Source organism: Solanum verrucosum, unplaced genomic scaffold (assembly GCF_900185275.1).
Source record: "Solanum verrucosum unplaced genomic scaffold, falcon-dt-bn FXZP01000208.1, whole genome shotgun sequence".
Lineage (NCBI taxonomy): Eukaryota > Viridiplantae > Streptophyta > Magnoliopsida > Solanales > Solanaceae > Solanum > Solanum verrucosum.
This window is the reverse complement of record NW_026020329.1, coordinates 2,857,134-2,873,075: the sequence shown is the minus strand read 5'-3', so window position 1 is coordinate 2,873,075 and position 15,942 is coordinate 2,857,134. Positions and strand designations below refer to the sequence as shown.

Genomic DNA, 15,942 nt, shown 5'->3' with positions numbered 1-15,942 from the left:
GCCCCAAGCAAACCCTTAGCCTCTCTAGACTCTCAGCGGAAGACTCTAAGCACTATTACAATGATCAAATGTAATTATAAAACAATTATCTCAAATTAAACTCAGAACATTTAAGGAAAAAACATTCAAATAGTCATAGATGGCAACTCAAGTCTTAACATAAGAAATAACAATGTCAAGACAACTGAACTACTAATTGTCTATGAAGCCTCTAAAAAAAGGAGGGATGTCGAGATAAGACCCCCGATCATCCTAACAACTAAAGTACTAAAGCAATGTAAAAGGAGCCCTCCAGAAAGCAAAGAGGCTTACCAACTGACTCTGAGTACTCAACTGGATCAACGAAGCGTTGGGTGCTGATCCTGGTTACCTGTGACTGCATCATAAAATGATGTAGGCCAAATGGCATCAGTACATTGAATGTACGAGTATGCGAGGGGAATACTAAACAGACATAAGCTTGAAAGGAATCTGAAAAAAACACTTACTATGACTTTACTCAACTCATGAATAACTCAACTCAAATGCAAAGTAAAACTACAATAATGGTACAGTTATACAAAGCATTTAAAACAATAGTAGTAACTCAATTTGTTAAATATATGCAATAACAACTCAGTTTACATGTAAAGTAATATAATATTGTGGGAGTTTCTCTACCCGACAACCATCACTATGAGCCTAAGTGATGATACAACGTCTTTCCCACGCTGCCAGAACTGTCTTATACTTTGTCGTAATATAGAACACCTTCACTAAGTGGATCCACTAGTCTATGCTAAAAAAACACTTAAGGAATCATCTAAAAAGTATGATCCTTTTCTACCCATGATGGCTACATGGTTTATGAAGACTTGAGTTATTATGAACTCACGTCCCCATATCGATGCTCAATCCTACTCCCACAATATACTCAGCTCATATTTTTTTAAAACAAAACGCTTTCTTTGGTTTATGATCATTACTTAAAACTTAGCTTAAAAGCTCTCTTTGAAATAGGTGTTTCCCTTCTTGATCAAATGTGAAAACATTTTAACTCTTGGAAATACTTAGTTCTCGAATAATCTTTGAAGAAATGAACTTTGCTCTTACTCTTTACTCAACGCAAAGCTTAAGTCTTAAAACAAATTTAAAACGTTTGTGAAAGACTTTTGGAGAATTTTATGAACAGACTTGACTTAACTTTTAACCTTTTGACTTGACTCTTAACTTTCCTTGAATTGAAGTATGAACTCAAGGCTCATGATATCATGTTAATGATGATTTCATGATGTTTAGACATACCTTAGAGTATAGAAATTGACTAGGAAACATAGGTACGATGCTAAGGAACTAATACAGAAAGAAGAGGGAAATTAGGAGAACTGGCATCCCAAGCGCTCTGAGTGGCGCGGGGAGCCAGCCCTGAAATTTCAGAGAATGACTTAGGGCGCTCTGGTTGGTGCGGCGCCCCAGAGGTCATATTTCAGGGGCTGCTTTGGGGGGTGCTGAGAGGCAAGGCACCCTAGCCCCTTCCCCAGATTTTCGATGAAATTTCTCCTTCGTTTTTCAACGCTAAACCCTCTAATTTCACTTGGTTCTTTTCCCAAACACTTAGAATCGACTATATGTACAAAATACACAAGATTCTACTCAAAAACACACCTAAATTCATGAATCGATCTCAACAAACTTCAACAACAAGAACCACAAGATTTCAAACGAATTATCATCAAGAACTCATAAGATTTGCTTTCAAAACAAAACAACTTCGCTGAATTGAATCATGATTGGCGCGTGGGTGAACTAACCCAACGTTATGTGATCTCACATACCTCGTAGGGATTAACCCTTGGCGAAATCCACACGTAATTCTCCAAGAAATCGATGAATCTTGACTTTTCTTCTTCTTTTTGCTCTTTTCTCCTTTCTCCAAGCCCTAGCGTGAATTTCCTATTTTCTAAACTAATCTAATTCTTATAAAATCCCAATTAAACCCCTAAAAAAGAAATAAAATAATTGGGTAAGGAAAAGACCAAACTACCCTTCCAAAATCGGGATAAGACTTTCCTTATTTGAACAACCCAACTTCAAATAAGCGTATCTCACTCATACGAACTCAGAATCATGCAAACTCAGCGGCGTTGGTAAGATAATTCCAAGATATTTCCTACGGTATCTCGAAGCACACCTAACTCATCCTGAGCAAGGAGTTATGGTTGTTTGAAGTTGACCAAAAACTCAAACTTAACTTGACTAAACCAATTTTCCAAATTTTTCATTCTTTCCTAAAATGACTCTTTCCAATTCTAACTCTTTCTAGTCCTTTCAAATAGCGAGATGTTACAATATCTCCTCCTTGGGAACATTCATCCTTGAATGAGATTATTCATAGTAGGCTAAGGGTGTAACATCTAACATTCAGCTAAAACACCCAATAATCAAATCTAACACATCAAGTATATAAATTAAAGAGTACGAAAAAGAGAATTAGTACCTTGGTCAGTAATTTCTCCGGGCTAAGAGAGATGTGGATATATCTTCTTCATATACTCCTCAGCTTCCCAAGTAGCTTCCTCAACAAACTGGTTATTCCAAAGGAATTTGATTGATGCCACTTCCTTTGTCCTCAACTTGCGGACTTAGCGATCTAGAATCTGAATCGGGATCTCCTTATAGGACAAGTTATCTTTGATACCAATATCCCCAGTTGGTATGATAAGTGAAGGATCTCACATGCACTTTTTCAACAAGCAGACATGAAATACCAGATGAACCGCAGCTAATTCTTGTGGTAGCTCTAACTCATAAGCTACATTGTCAATCCTTTTGGATATTCTGTAAGGACCAATAGACCGGGGACTAACTTCCCCTTTTTACAAAAACTCATAACACCCTTCATGAGTGAAACTTTTAATTATACCCAATCATCTACTTCAAACTCCAACTCCCTTCTCCTAACAATAGTGTAGAATTTCTGATGACTATGCGCTGTTTTCAACCTATCTTGAATCACTTTCACTTTCTCCATAGCTTGATGACCTAAGCTTGGTCCTATCAACCCAGCTTCACCAACTTCAAACCATCTAATTGGATATATGCATCTTCTCTCATAAAGAGCTTCATAAGGAGTCATTTGGATGCTAGAGTGGTAACTATTGTTGTAAGCAAATTCAATAAGAGGTAGGTGATCATCCCAATTACCTTTGAAATTGATGTTTGCGTAATCAAGACACAACTTTCGATGCAAGTGTCTACGATTGTACAATAGTTTAGTAACCCAACCAAGGGTCGGGATCAATCCCAAGGGAGCGGTTTTGAGAATTAATAGAAAAATAAAATTTAGTTCTAACTAGTCGTAGCTAAACACATTAACGATTAAAAACATTGTAAATTAAAGGGGGACACAAGAGTGTCAACTAACAATGGGGGGTTTTGTCACAAGTAAAAAAAAAGCAAAATAAACAAGGATTTCTAAGTAATGAGAGGGAATCCTTGGGATGTGACAAAAATACGGGTTAAGCTAGATTATTGGGTACATGCTTTCGATACAAGATTCATAGAATGATTGTGATTAGGCTAAGCTTTAAGGTGGATAAGCTCTCTCTCTCGAGCAACTTACCTCGTTTCAAATGTGTTCCTCTCGGACACCCACTTGCTGCATGAAGACCAGCCTACGCCTTAACCACTCACTCTCTCGAGCTGAGTGTGTAGGAATGAGACTAAGATTCACTCTCTCGAGTTGAACCTCATGTCGACCCACTCCCACCGGCAATCAATTTAGTAGTTTTAGTTTTATGACCTCTCTCTCGAGCAAGCCAAAAACACATAAAGAAATTTGTATTTGCAACTACAAATTCATTAAATTCATCCACAACTACTAAACAAAATCATAATTAAACTACGATTAAACTAACATCAAGCAAGACACAACAATTATCTCAACCCATATTCACTAAATCACACCCCAAGAATTGGGGTTTTTAGCCACACATGTTTAAGAGATAGAAATTTATACCAAATTGAGCTCGCATTCAACTGGGTATGAAGATTTAAGTCTTGATACGGGCCAAAATTTAAGAATCCAAGAGACCCAAATCCAAATCTTGAAGATGGAACCCTTTGGATCTTCAAGTCTCCGAAACCCTCTCAAACTTAGAGCAAAAACTTCTATATGAAAATTATAACAATTGTTCCACACCTAAAACTACACATCTAACTAGTATTTATAGTTTTCACAAATTTGTGTTGCAGCGGATCATTCAATGTCGTTAGTCGGAATCGCCGATCAACTCGACGATTTGCCCTTTGGTGTGGTTCATCGTCGTCTTGCACCAGGCTTCAGCATCGTCGTGCTCTTCATTGGGTGACACGGTACTGCTTCGCGGAACTTCTCGGCGATGCGCCAACTACTCCCTTTTTTTGCCGACTTGACCCTTTCCTTCAGGGCTCAGCACACTAGAGCAAAACGCGAAGTAAGACCCTTCGGCGACTCACCAAATGGACTCGGCGATCCTCAAGCCTTCATTTCTTCGTTCTTTTCAGTCTTTTCATTCCTTTTTACGATGTAGTGTCCATGCTTTCCTTCAACACTTCAAATACCTAAAACTTAAGGATTTTCATTAGATATTAAGATAAAATAAGCATTTGAGGACACAATTTCTATTAAAATATACCCCTAAATAAGTCCAATTTGTAGACTCATCAACACCCCCAACTTAAACTTTTGCTTGTCCTCAAGTAAAACTCAAGTTCAGCAGTTCTACAACATCACAAAGGTTTTAACAAGGCTTTTAACATGGTTGAGTGCAAAGGTATGGTCATTTAGGCTCAATGACTTTTATCCTCATGAAATGTGGTGCTCTCAACACTTCATTTCTTTTTCCTTCATCATTTTCATTAGGGCATCATAGGTCATCCTATTATTCGCTTCCCATGAATTGTTCGGAACCCTATTTCTTTGGTACTTTATTCCACAACTTTCTCTTTTTTTTTCTTTTTTTTAAAATTCTTTTCTTCTCTTTTTTTTTATATATGGAGGGGTTCCATTTTTCTCAACACCATGGGTTAAAGGAGACTTTCCTTGCACTTCTTAACTTTCCCTTTTCTTTTTCACCACACCCCCAACTTAGGCTTTTGGCCTAAGTTGGCTATTCAATTAACCACAATTCAAGAGGACTATAGGTAATGGATTAAGAAAGGTCTAGTTTTCATCAAGTTTCTTTCAAAGAAAGGTAAGGCTCAAAGGGTGTTCAAGAGAGAATCACACGCTCACAAAGTAGATCACAAAAGAGATATATGTCAAATTGGTTCACACTTTTCGAAGTTACCTAAGATCATATCAAGAGAAAGTCTTACTTAGTCAACCGGACCAACATGGCAAATTCTAGGTGTTGTCATGCACGGTTCCAGGTAAGCTTATCACACAAGGCATCGACACTTAAAACAAACAAGACTCCACACTTTCTCTAGTGTGCAACGGTCATCACAAGAGAATCAATTAGATAAATGGCTAATCACAGCGAGATGCAAAGAGTTCACATATTGTCTATGCAACTTTATTTGGCCTCATTATAGCCGTACATTCATGTTAGTTTGATTGTAAACACTATTCAAGTCATCGATATTGATCGAAACTGAGACTTAAATTTGCCAAGGAACAGCCACATTCAACACACGAGCATACAAAGGCTAGCGAAAATGTTCGAAAAATTCAAAAAAAATCGAAAGGGTCAAAATCATTTTGTAATTTAAAATAAAATGAGCCACAAGCTTAAAAATCTACAGAAAAGCAGTATTAACACAATTTTAAACAGAACAACCCAAATATATACATAAAACACAAACAAAAGTAGCAAACAAAAGGTGTGGGCCTCACCCCACCATAAATAAAAATAATTGGTCCTCACATTCAAATAACACAGAATCTGAAATGTAAAATAAAGAAAGACAAAGAGGAAGGTAAAGAAGGGATCCTGTCTAAGCAGTCGCTCCATCTGTCTGGGTCTCAATACCCGATGTAGTACTCTGAATATGGGCATCAGTACCCGAATTCACCTCAAGGGGAACACCGGTACCGGATTCACCAAGGTCTATTGAGTGTGTGTCTGGAAGAAAGATATGCACCGCTCTGCAAAATCCCCTGGCCTATGATGGAATATTAGGGTCCAGGGTAATGGTCTTGCTGGCAGAAGTGTGCCTTTTGCCCTTGCCTTTCCCAGTAGTTGTGGTCAGTTTCGTAGCTTTGCCTTTCGACGTAGTTGTCTCCTCATTTATCGCACTCCCTTTTGACTTCTCTTGGGCAGGTTTTATTCTCTCCACAGCATTTGATTTAGTCATGTCATTGGTGTCGACAAAGAGAAGATTGAAACACTAGGCGGCAATGTAATCCAATCCCGAGCATAAATCAGCACTAATAATACTCTAAAAATACAAGAAATATACAAACTAGATTGCAGGTGTGAGTTTGGACAGATAAAAAGTAAGGGAAAGTGAATGAAGTGGAAACTTTTAAACATTTCGCTTGCAAAAACCGTCCAGTTTTTGCCCACTCGGCGACATTAGTCAAGCTCGCCTACTCACTCGGCGGAACGCCAACTGGTTTGTTTCTTCGCTGAAATTTACTGGACCTCTGGTTTACTGAGGGTCCAAACGGCGGTTTCCATCGTGATCGCAGACATGGTCGGTGATTTGTCAATAATTTCCAAAGCTCGCCAAGTTTTACAGACTCCAATGTTGAAGATGTCTTGAGTCAAATGAAGGATAAGGTCAGATTCGCTGACCCTTTCGGCGATTCACTGACTAGATCTATTGCTCACCATCCTTCACTTTTTCAAACATTTCTCATACTGTAACCTGTACAAACAACACACCATTATTTTACCAAGAAATAAAAAGAAATTAAAGGGGTTTTGGATTGCCTCCCAAACAGCGCCTTAGTTAACGTCGCGGCATGACGCAGCAGCGCCTTCAGGCGTCTTCCAAATACACCACTTCAACCAAAGAAATCTCTTGACAATCCCCAAAATATAATTTTAGACGCTGACTATTCACTTTAAATGGAAGTCCTTCGTGATGTTCAACTTTTATGCCACCATTGGTGAACACTCGCATTACTCTAAAAAGTCCAGACCATTTGGATTTGAGCTTTCTAGGAAAGAGTCTAAGTCGAGAGTTGTATAACAAAACCCAATCTCCTACCTTGAAATCCCGCTTGAGTATCCGAGCATCATGCCATTTCGTCAACTTCTCTTTGTAGATGGCTGAACTTTTATACGATCTTAGTCTAAATTCATCCAGTTTGTTCAACTGCTCTACCCTCTCCCTTGAAGTTTTTGACCAGTACAAATTTAAAGCTTTCAATGCCCACAATGCTTTGTGTTCTAACTAGACAAGAAAATGATAAGCCTTACCATAAACCAACTGATATGGAGACATACCGGTAGGTGTTTTGTAAGCGGTCCGATATGCCCATAGTGCATCATCGAGTTTCCTAGACCAGTCAGTTCTGTTGGCATTTACTGTCTTTGCCAGGATGCTTCTGATTTCCCGATTTGACACTTCGACTTGGCCACTTATTTGGGGATGATATGGGGTTGACATCTTGTGTTTCACCCCATATTTGCTTAGTGCCATTGAAAACCATCTATTGCAAAAATGGGACACCCCATCTCTAATGATTTCCCTAGGAGTGCCAAATCTTGTGAAGATATAGCGTTTCAGAAATTGGACAACATTTTTTCCTTCATTGTTTGGAAGAGTGATGGCTTCCATCCATTTGGAAATATAATCTACAGCCACCAAGAAATACTTATTTCCAAATGAGCTCACAAATGGGCCCATGAAATCGATCCCCCATACATCGAATAGCTCGACTTCCAAAATAGAAGTGAGAGGCAATTCGTGCCTTCTAGACACTCCGCCTTGCTACTAACATTGAGAGCATTTCTTCGTAAATTCATGTGCATCCTTGTATAAGGACGGCCAGTAATAACCACTTTGGAGAATTTTAGCGGCACTACGAATACCACTAAGGTGACCTCCCACTGGAGATGCATGGCAAGCATGGAGAATTTCTACCGCTTCTTCTTCCGGAACACACCTCATAGTAACATGGTCAATACATTCTCGAAACAAATATGGTTCATCCCAAAAGTACTTTTTAACGTCGAACATGAATCTCTTTTGTTGGTAAAAGGTCAGCTCATCCGGCATCAATCCACTCACAATGAAATTTGCAAAATCTGCATACCATGGTGTAGGTTTGAGAGATATAGCAAACACTTGTTCGTCGGGGAAGGAGTCGTCTATGTTGACCTCACGCTCGGCATCTTCCCTTCCTTCCAACCGCGATAATGGTCAGCCACTTGATTTTCACAGCCTTTTCAATCTCTTACCTCAAAATAGAACTCATGTAATAGTAGCACCCACCTTATCAATCTTATTTTTGCATCTTTCTTCGCCATCAAGTAATGAAGTGCAGCATGATCAGTGTGTATTATTACTTTGGTGCCTAACAAGTATGCTCGGAACTTTTCAAATGTATAGACCAGTGCTAGCAACTCTTGTTCAATGACCGTATAATTTCGTTGGGCACTATTCAGAGTTTTGTTTGTGTAATAAATTGGGTGAAATAGTTTATTGCGCTTTTTCCTCAACACTACCCCCAATGCCATACCACTAACATCACACATTACTTCGAAAGATTCGGATCGATCAGGACTGACAATAATCGGCGTAGGTACGATTTTTTCTTTCTAAAACTTATATGCGTCCATACATGCATCATCAAAATAGAACTTCACTTCCTTCTCTAGGAGTTTTCATAGTGGGTGTGCAATCTTTGAGAAGTCTTTAATGGACCTTCGGTAGAAACCTGTATGCCCCAAGAAGCTGCGAATACCCTTTATTGAAATTGGAGAGGGCACTTTCTCAATTACCTCAATTTTTCCCTTATCAACTCCTAGCCATTGTTGCGATACCTTGTGTCCTAGAACAATACCTTTTTTCACCATGAAATTACATTTCTCCCAATTTTAGGTACAGATTCGTTTTCGCGCATCTTTGAAGCACTTGCCCTAAGTGCGTTAACCACTCTTCAAACGTATCCCCTGTGACTGAAAAGTCATCCATAAATTCTTCCATAGAGTCTTCAACCATATCTGCAAAGATAGACAACATGCAACGTTGAAATGTGGCTGGGGCATAACATAGTCCGAATGGCATTCTTTTGAATGCAAATGTTCCATAAGGGCAAGTGAAAGTGATTTTTTCTTGGTCTTCCAGTGCAATAGAGATTGTAACCGGAGTACCCATCCAAAAACCAATACCACCCTCTTTCTGATAACCAGTCAAGCATCTGGTCTATAAAAGGTATTGAAAAATGGACTTTATCGGTCCATGAGTTCAGCTTTCGATAGTCCATGCATATTTTCCACCCAGTCACTGGTGTTGTCGGCACAAGTTCTCCTTTTGCATTTGGGACTACGATTATACCTCCTTTTTTCGGTACACATTGCACCGGACTTACCCACTTACTATCTACAATAGGGTAGATCACTACCGCATCTAGCCACTTGATGATCTCCTTTTTCACCACCTCTTGCATTGGAGGGTTCAATCTCCGTTAATGCTCCACACTAGGTTTACATTCACTGTTGAGTCGAATCTTGTGAGTACAGATGCCAGGAGGAATTCCAACTAGATCGTCTATTGTCCATCCAATAGCTTTTATAAGCTTCCGCAGTACTTCAATAAGTAATTTCACCTGCCTTTCAAGCAAATCGGCTGAGATAATCACTGTTAAAGTATTATTGGCTCCTAAGAAGGAATATTTGAGAAGAAAGGGTAGGGCTTTTAACTCCAGATTCGGTGGTTCTTCTGATGATGGCTTTGCAGGAGGAATTTCTCTGGTTTTCAAGTCGATATCCAACTTGATTAGATTCCTTGAATATACTCCTAACCCTGATAAGGCAGGTACCATTTCCTCATAGCCTTGAACTTCGGATTCATCATAATTGGCAAGTACATATTCAAGGGGTTCACTCTTGCGTATTAAATGGCTCACACTGGCCACTTCCTCATATATAACATCCTCAGTAGACACCACATGGATATAACTCAGTTGCTTCACGGATTTATAGATATTGAAGGTCACCTCATCATCGTTCACACGAAACTTCAATTTCGCACTTTTGACATACACCAATGCTCTCCCGGTAGCTAAGAATGGCCTTCCCAAAATAATCGGGATTTCAGCATCGATCTCACAATCTAGAATCACAAAATCAGCCAGAAAGATGAACCGATCTACTTTTACCAATATGTCATAGAGTATCCCCACTGGATGCTTGATTGATCGATCAGCCATAAGGAGTCTCATTGTGGTTACCTTTGGTTCACCCAAATCAAGTTGCTTGTATATTGCATAGGGCATCAAGTTAATGTTTGCTTCTAAATTGCACAAAGCTTTAGCGAATTGGAGCATGCCATTTGTGCACGGGATTGTGAATGCCCCAGCATCTTATCTCTTAATGATTGACTCATTTGTCATAATTGCACTACAACTATGGGGCACCTCAATCGTTTCATATTCCAAGCTCCTCTTCTTTGTAACCAGCTCTTTCATGAATTTAGCGTATCCCAGCATTTCCAACAATGCTTCCACCAGAGGAAGGTTAATTGATAAGTTCTTGAATACTGACAAGAATTTTTTGAACTTCTCATCTTCATTCTTCTTTTTCAAACGTTGAGGAAATAGTGGAGGTATTTTGGACAAAAGGTGCGTGCCTTTTGGAACTTGAACATGTTGCTCTACATCCTCTTGTGGTTCTTTGGCAAGGTTTTGTTGAATAGGCAATTCTTGTTCCTCTATACCCGGCTCTCTTCCTGCATTCGAGGTTCCTCATCCTCCATCACATTCCTTTTTGCCATCTTTCCACTACGGGTAACTACAGCCAGCCCTCTTCTATTATCTTTCATCAGTGTCCTGGATGTTAATTGAGCTGATAATAGACTCAATTGACCTTTTAGCATTTTCATGACATCAGCATGAGAATTCACTTTACTATTTAATGATGAAAAGTCATATCTCATCCCTTTTAGCAAATCATCAGAGCCCTCAACTTTATCAAGTATGCGTGACAATAGATTATTTACCCGAGGACTACTTGCACTCCCTTTTGATTTCGGGCTTTCACTCAATTATGTATGGTCTTCCTCATGGTCATCTTGCTCAGCCCAATCGTGGCAATATCTCCTTGGTTCTTCTCTCCTATGATGGTTCCAACCTTGATTTTTGCCCTGCTGTTGATAGCGCGAGTGGAAACCCTCCTCGTATCTTGTGGAGTTCCAACCTTTATTATCCCCCGGTCTTAAGAAATCAGATAAAAAACCCTCTTCAACTCGAAATAATCCATACGTCCCCTTCATGTGCTCTTGTATCACTTCCATTTGAGACAACATCTTTTTGATGTTTTCATCCCTCTCCCTTTCTTTATCGAGTTGTTCTTGCGTTAATTTGAAACACAGTGGGAAAACTTGGTCATCTTTTGTGTACCATGCTTGATTTACTCTAGTCATGCCATCTAGGAGGAATCAGGATACTTCAAATGATCGTAACATTATTCCTTTTTGCACCAGCTCATCAGCTATCCTTTTATTAATCGAATCCAGACTACGGTAAAAGTATTGGAGCAATAACTCACTCGGCAGTCCATGCGTTGGACATTTTCGCAAAAATCTCTTAAATCTTGTCCATGATTCGTGAATTGGTTCGCCCTCCTTTTGATTAAAATTTTGAATGTCGTCTCTCAGTTCATCATCTTTGATGGAGAGAAGAATCTTTCATGAAAAGTCGTAACCAACTCCTCCCATGACTTGATGGAGTTCTTTGGAAGCTCGACCAACCAGTTAGTGGTTCCCCTGATCAATGATAATGGAAATAAGCGAAGCCGTATGAACTGTTGCGGTAGATTATTGACTGACAGAGGGGTACACACTTCTATGAAGCTTCGTATATGCTCATATGAATCTTCATGCTCTAACCCTCCGTATAAACCACTTGAATGTATGAGATGGAGTGTTGTGCTAGTAACTTCAACTGTTGCACTTCCACCTGCTTGTGACATGCAAATTGCACCCATCACCCACTTGGGCAGGGTTGTACACACTATTAATATCATCAATATCGTATAGATGAAAAGCATAACCTGTTGGATGGCCTCCTTGGCAGCTATTTTCGCCATTCACACTCATATGTGTGTTGAAACACACAAACACTAAAAACAAAACTGAAAATTAAGTATGTAGACTACGACTAATAAGAACAAAAATTCTAATAATCTAAGAATTCTCAAATAACTCCACTCCCTAGCTGCGGCGCCATTTTGATGTTTGTGTAATCAAGACACAACTTCCGATGTAAGTGTCTATGATCGTACAATAACTTAGTAACCCAACCAAGGGTTGGGATCGTTCTCAAGGGAGTGGTTTTGAGAATTAATAGAAAAATAAAATTTAGTTCTAACTAGTCGTAGCTAAAGACATTAACGATTAAAAATATTATAAATTAAAGGAAGACACAAGAGTGTCAATCAACAATGGGGGGTTTTGTCACAAGTAAGTAAAAACAGCAAAATAAACAAGGATTTCTAAGTAATGAGAGGGGATCATTGGGACGTGACGGGAATACAGGTTAAGCTAGATTATTGGGTATATGCTTTCGATAGAAGATTCATAGAATAATTGTGACTAGGCTAAGCTTTAAGTGGGATAAGCTCTCTCTCTCTCAAGCAACTTACCCTGTTTCAAATGTGTTCCTCTTGGACACCCACTTGCTGCATGAAGACCAGCCTACGCCTTCACCCACTCACTTTCTCGAGCTGAGTGTGTGGGAATAAGACTACGATTCACTCTCTCGAGCTGAACCTTATGTAGACCCACTCCCACCGACCGTCAATTTAGTAGTTTTAGTTTTACGACCTCGCTCTAGGGCAAGCCGAAAACACATAAATAAACGTGTATTTGCAACTACAAATTCATTAAATTCATCCACAACTACTAAACGAAATCACAATTAAACTACGATTAAACTAACAGCAAGCAAGACCCAACAATTATCTTAACCCATATTCGTTAAATCACAACCCAAGAATTAGGGGTTTTAGCCACACATGTATAAAAGATAGAAATTTATACCAAATTGAGCTCGCATTCAACTGGGTATGAAGATTTAATTCTTGATACAGGCCAAAATTTAAGAATCCAAGATTCCCAAATCCAAATTTTGAAGATGGAACACCCTGGATCTTCAAGTCTTCAAAACCCTCTCAAACTTAGAGCAAAAATATCAAAAAGTACTATTTTATATGAAAATTATAATAATTGTTCCACACCTAAAACTACACATCTAACTAGTATTTATAGTTTTCACAAATTTGTGTTGCAGCGGATCATTCGGCGTAGTTAGTCGGAATCGCCGATCAACTCGGCGATTCGCTCTTTGGTGTAATTCAACGCCGTTTTGCACCAGCCTTCAGCATCGTCATGCTCTTGGTCATTGGGTGACATGGTACTGTTTTGCGGAACTTCTCGGCGATGCGCCGACTGCTCCTTTTTTCCGCCGACTTGATCCTTTCCTTCAAGGCTCAGCACACTGGAACAAAAGGCGAAGTAAGACCCTTCGGCGACTCACCAAGTGGAGTTGGTGATCCTCAAGTCTTTCATTTCTTCATTTTTTCAGCTTTTTCGTTCCTTTTTGCGACGTAGTGTCCATGCTTTCCTTAACACTTCAAATACTGAAATCTAAGGGTTTTTATCATATATTGAGATAAAATAAACATTTGAGGACACAATATCTATTAAAATATAGCCCTAAATGAGTCAAATTTATCGACTCATCATAAATCAATCACAAAAGCCCTCAACATATCCTATAAGGTCTAAATTGTGCGCTCTACTTAACTATTTGTCTGAGGATGGAAAGCAGTACTTAAGCTCACCTTTGAACCCAAGCCTTTCTGAAAAGATTTCCAGAGCTGTGCAGTAAATTAGGCACCTCTATCTGAAATAATCAAAACTGGCACCCCACGAAGTCTAACTACCTCTTGAATATACAACTTAGCATAATCCTCTGTTGTATGGGTAGTCTTTGACGGCAAAAAGTGGGTTGATTTGGTCATTCAATCCAAAATCACCTAAATAGAATCATGCTGCCTGCGAGACCTTGGTAAACCTGTAATGAAGTCCATATTGATCATCTCCCATTTCCATTCTGAAAGTTCTATATTATGAGTCATACCACTAGGCCAGTGGTGCTCTACTTTAACTTGTTGGCAATTCGGACACTTAGCAACAAATTCTGCAATGCCCTCTTCATACTACTCCACCAATAAACTTCTCTCAAGTCACAGTACATTTTTGTGGAACTCGGATGAATGGAATATCTGGAGCTATGAGCTTCCTCCATGATCCTCTCTTGGAGTTCATCTACCCTTGGTACACAACCTACATTGATACCTTAATAAGCCATCTCCCCCATGTTCAAAAGCTAAAAAAAATTGCTTATGAACATTTGCCTTCAATTCAAGCAAAATAGGATCATGGTCTTACTTCTCTTTTACTTCTGACACTAATGATGATTCAGCCCCATTCATCACCACTACTCCTCGTTCTCTGGAATCCATTAGTTGAACTCCCAATCATGCAAGTCTATGCACATCTCTTGCTAGCTCATTCTTATATTCCTCAAAATGGGCGGTACTACCATAGACAACCTGCTCAAGGCATCAGCAACAACATTAGCCTTACCTAGGTGGTAAAGAATACTCATGTCATAATCCTTGAATAATTCTTACCACCTTCTTTGTTTGAGATTAAGCTCTTTATGAGTAAACACATACTGAAGACTCTTGTGATCGGTGAACACATCCACATGAACACCATAAAGGTAATAGTGCCATATTTTCAAAGCAAATACTACGGCAGCCAACTCTAGATCGTGGGTGTTGGGTAGTTCTTCTCATGAACTTTTAACTATCTAGAGGCATAAGCTATAACCTTGCCATTCTGCATTAACACACAACCCAAACAAATTCTAGACGCATCACAATACACAACAAAATCTTGCATACCTTCTAGTAAGATCAATACTGGGGCAGTAGTCAACCTCTTTTTCACTTCCCAAAAGCTTTTTTCACAAGCTTCAGACCATTGAAATTTCACTCTTTTCTGACTTAACTTGGTCAAAGGGGATGAAATAGGTGAGAACCCCTCTACAAACCTTCTATAATATCCATCCAACCCGAAGAAACTCCTAATATCAGTTGGAGATGTGGGTCTAGGCCAATTCTGCATTGCCTCTATTTTTTGGGTATCAACTTTAATTCCCTCTCCAGACACAATATGGCCTAAGAATACCACACACTCAAGCCAAAACCACACTTAGGGAATTTGGCATACAACTCTCTATCCTTTAGAGTTTGGAGAACTATTCTGAGATGACTAACATGATCTTCTTCATTCTTCGAATAGATTAGTATGTCATCAATGAATACGATAACAAACATATCTAAATAAGGTTTAAATACTCTAGTCATAAGGTCCATGAACGCTGCAGGTGCATTGGTCAAACCAAAGGACATAACTTGGAATTCATAATGACCATAACGGGTCTTGAATGTTTTCTTTGGAATATCGCATTCCCTTACCCTCAACTGATGGTAGCCTGATCTGAGGGCTATCTTAAAGAAACAAGTAGCACCCTGAGTTGATCGAAGAGATCATCAATTCTCAGAAGAGGGTACGTATTCTTGATGGTAACCTTGTTCAATTGGTGGTAGTCTATACACATCTTAACGGAACCATCCTTCTTCCTCACAAACAAGACCGGAGCGTCCCAAGGTGAGACACTTGGTCGAATAAAACCCTTATCAATGAGATCTTTCAACTACTCTTTAAGCTCTT

General features: G+C 39.2%; 1 protein-coding gene across 1 annotated transcript; it reads right to left on the bottom strand.

The window, feature by feature from the left end:
- Nucleotides 1-6,126: 6,126 nt before the first annotated feature.
- Nucleotides 6,127-8,993, bottom strand: LOC125836084 (uncharacterized). Its single transcript, XM_049515170.1, has 5 exons — nt 8,855-8,993; nt 7,914-8,318; nt 7,450-7,769; nt 7,180-7,365; nt 6,127-6,351 (listed from the first exon to the last, which is right to left on the bottom strand). The coding sequence occupies exons 1-5, from the start codon at nt 8,991-8,993 to the stop codon at nt 6,127-6,129; spliced, it is 1,275 nt and encodes a 424-aa protein (XP_049371127.1).
- Between the last annotated feature and the right edge of the window lie 6,949 nt (nt 8,994-15,942).

Coding starts and splice junctions, on each gene's coding strand:
- LOC125836084 (XM_049515170.1), bottom strand. CDS start 8,993: ATGGTGAAAAAAGGTATTGTTCTAGGACACAAGGTATCGCAACAATGG. Junction 8,319..8,854: donor CAGCTTCTTGGGGCATACAG/GTTTCTACCGAA, acceptor CGCGGTTGGAAG/GAAGGGAAGATGCCGAGCGT. Junction 6,352..7,179: donor TACTCAAGCGGGATTTCAAG/GTAGGAGATTGG, acceptor ATTGCCGCCTAG/TGTTTCAATCTTCTCTTTGT.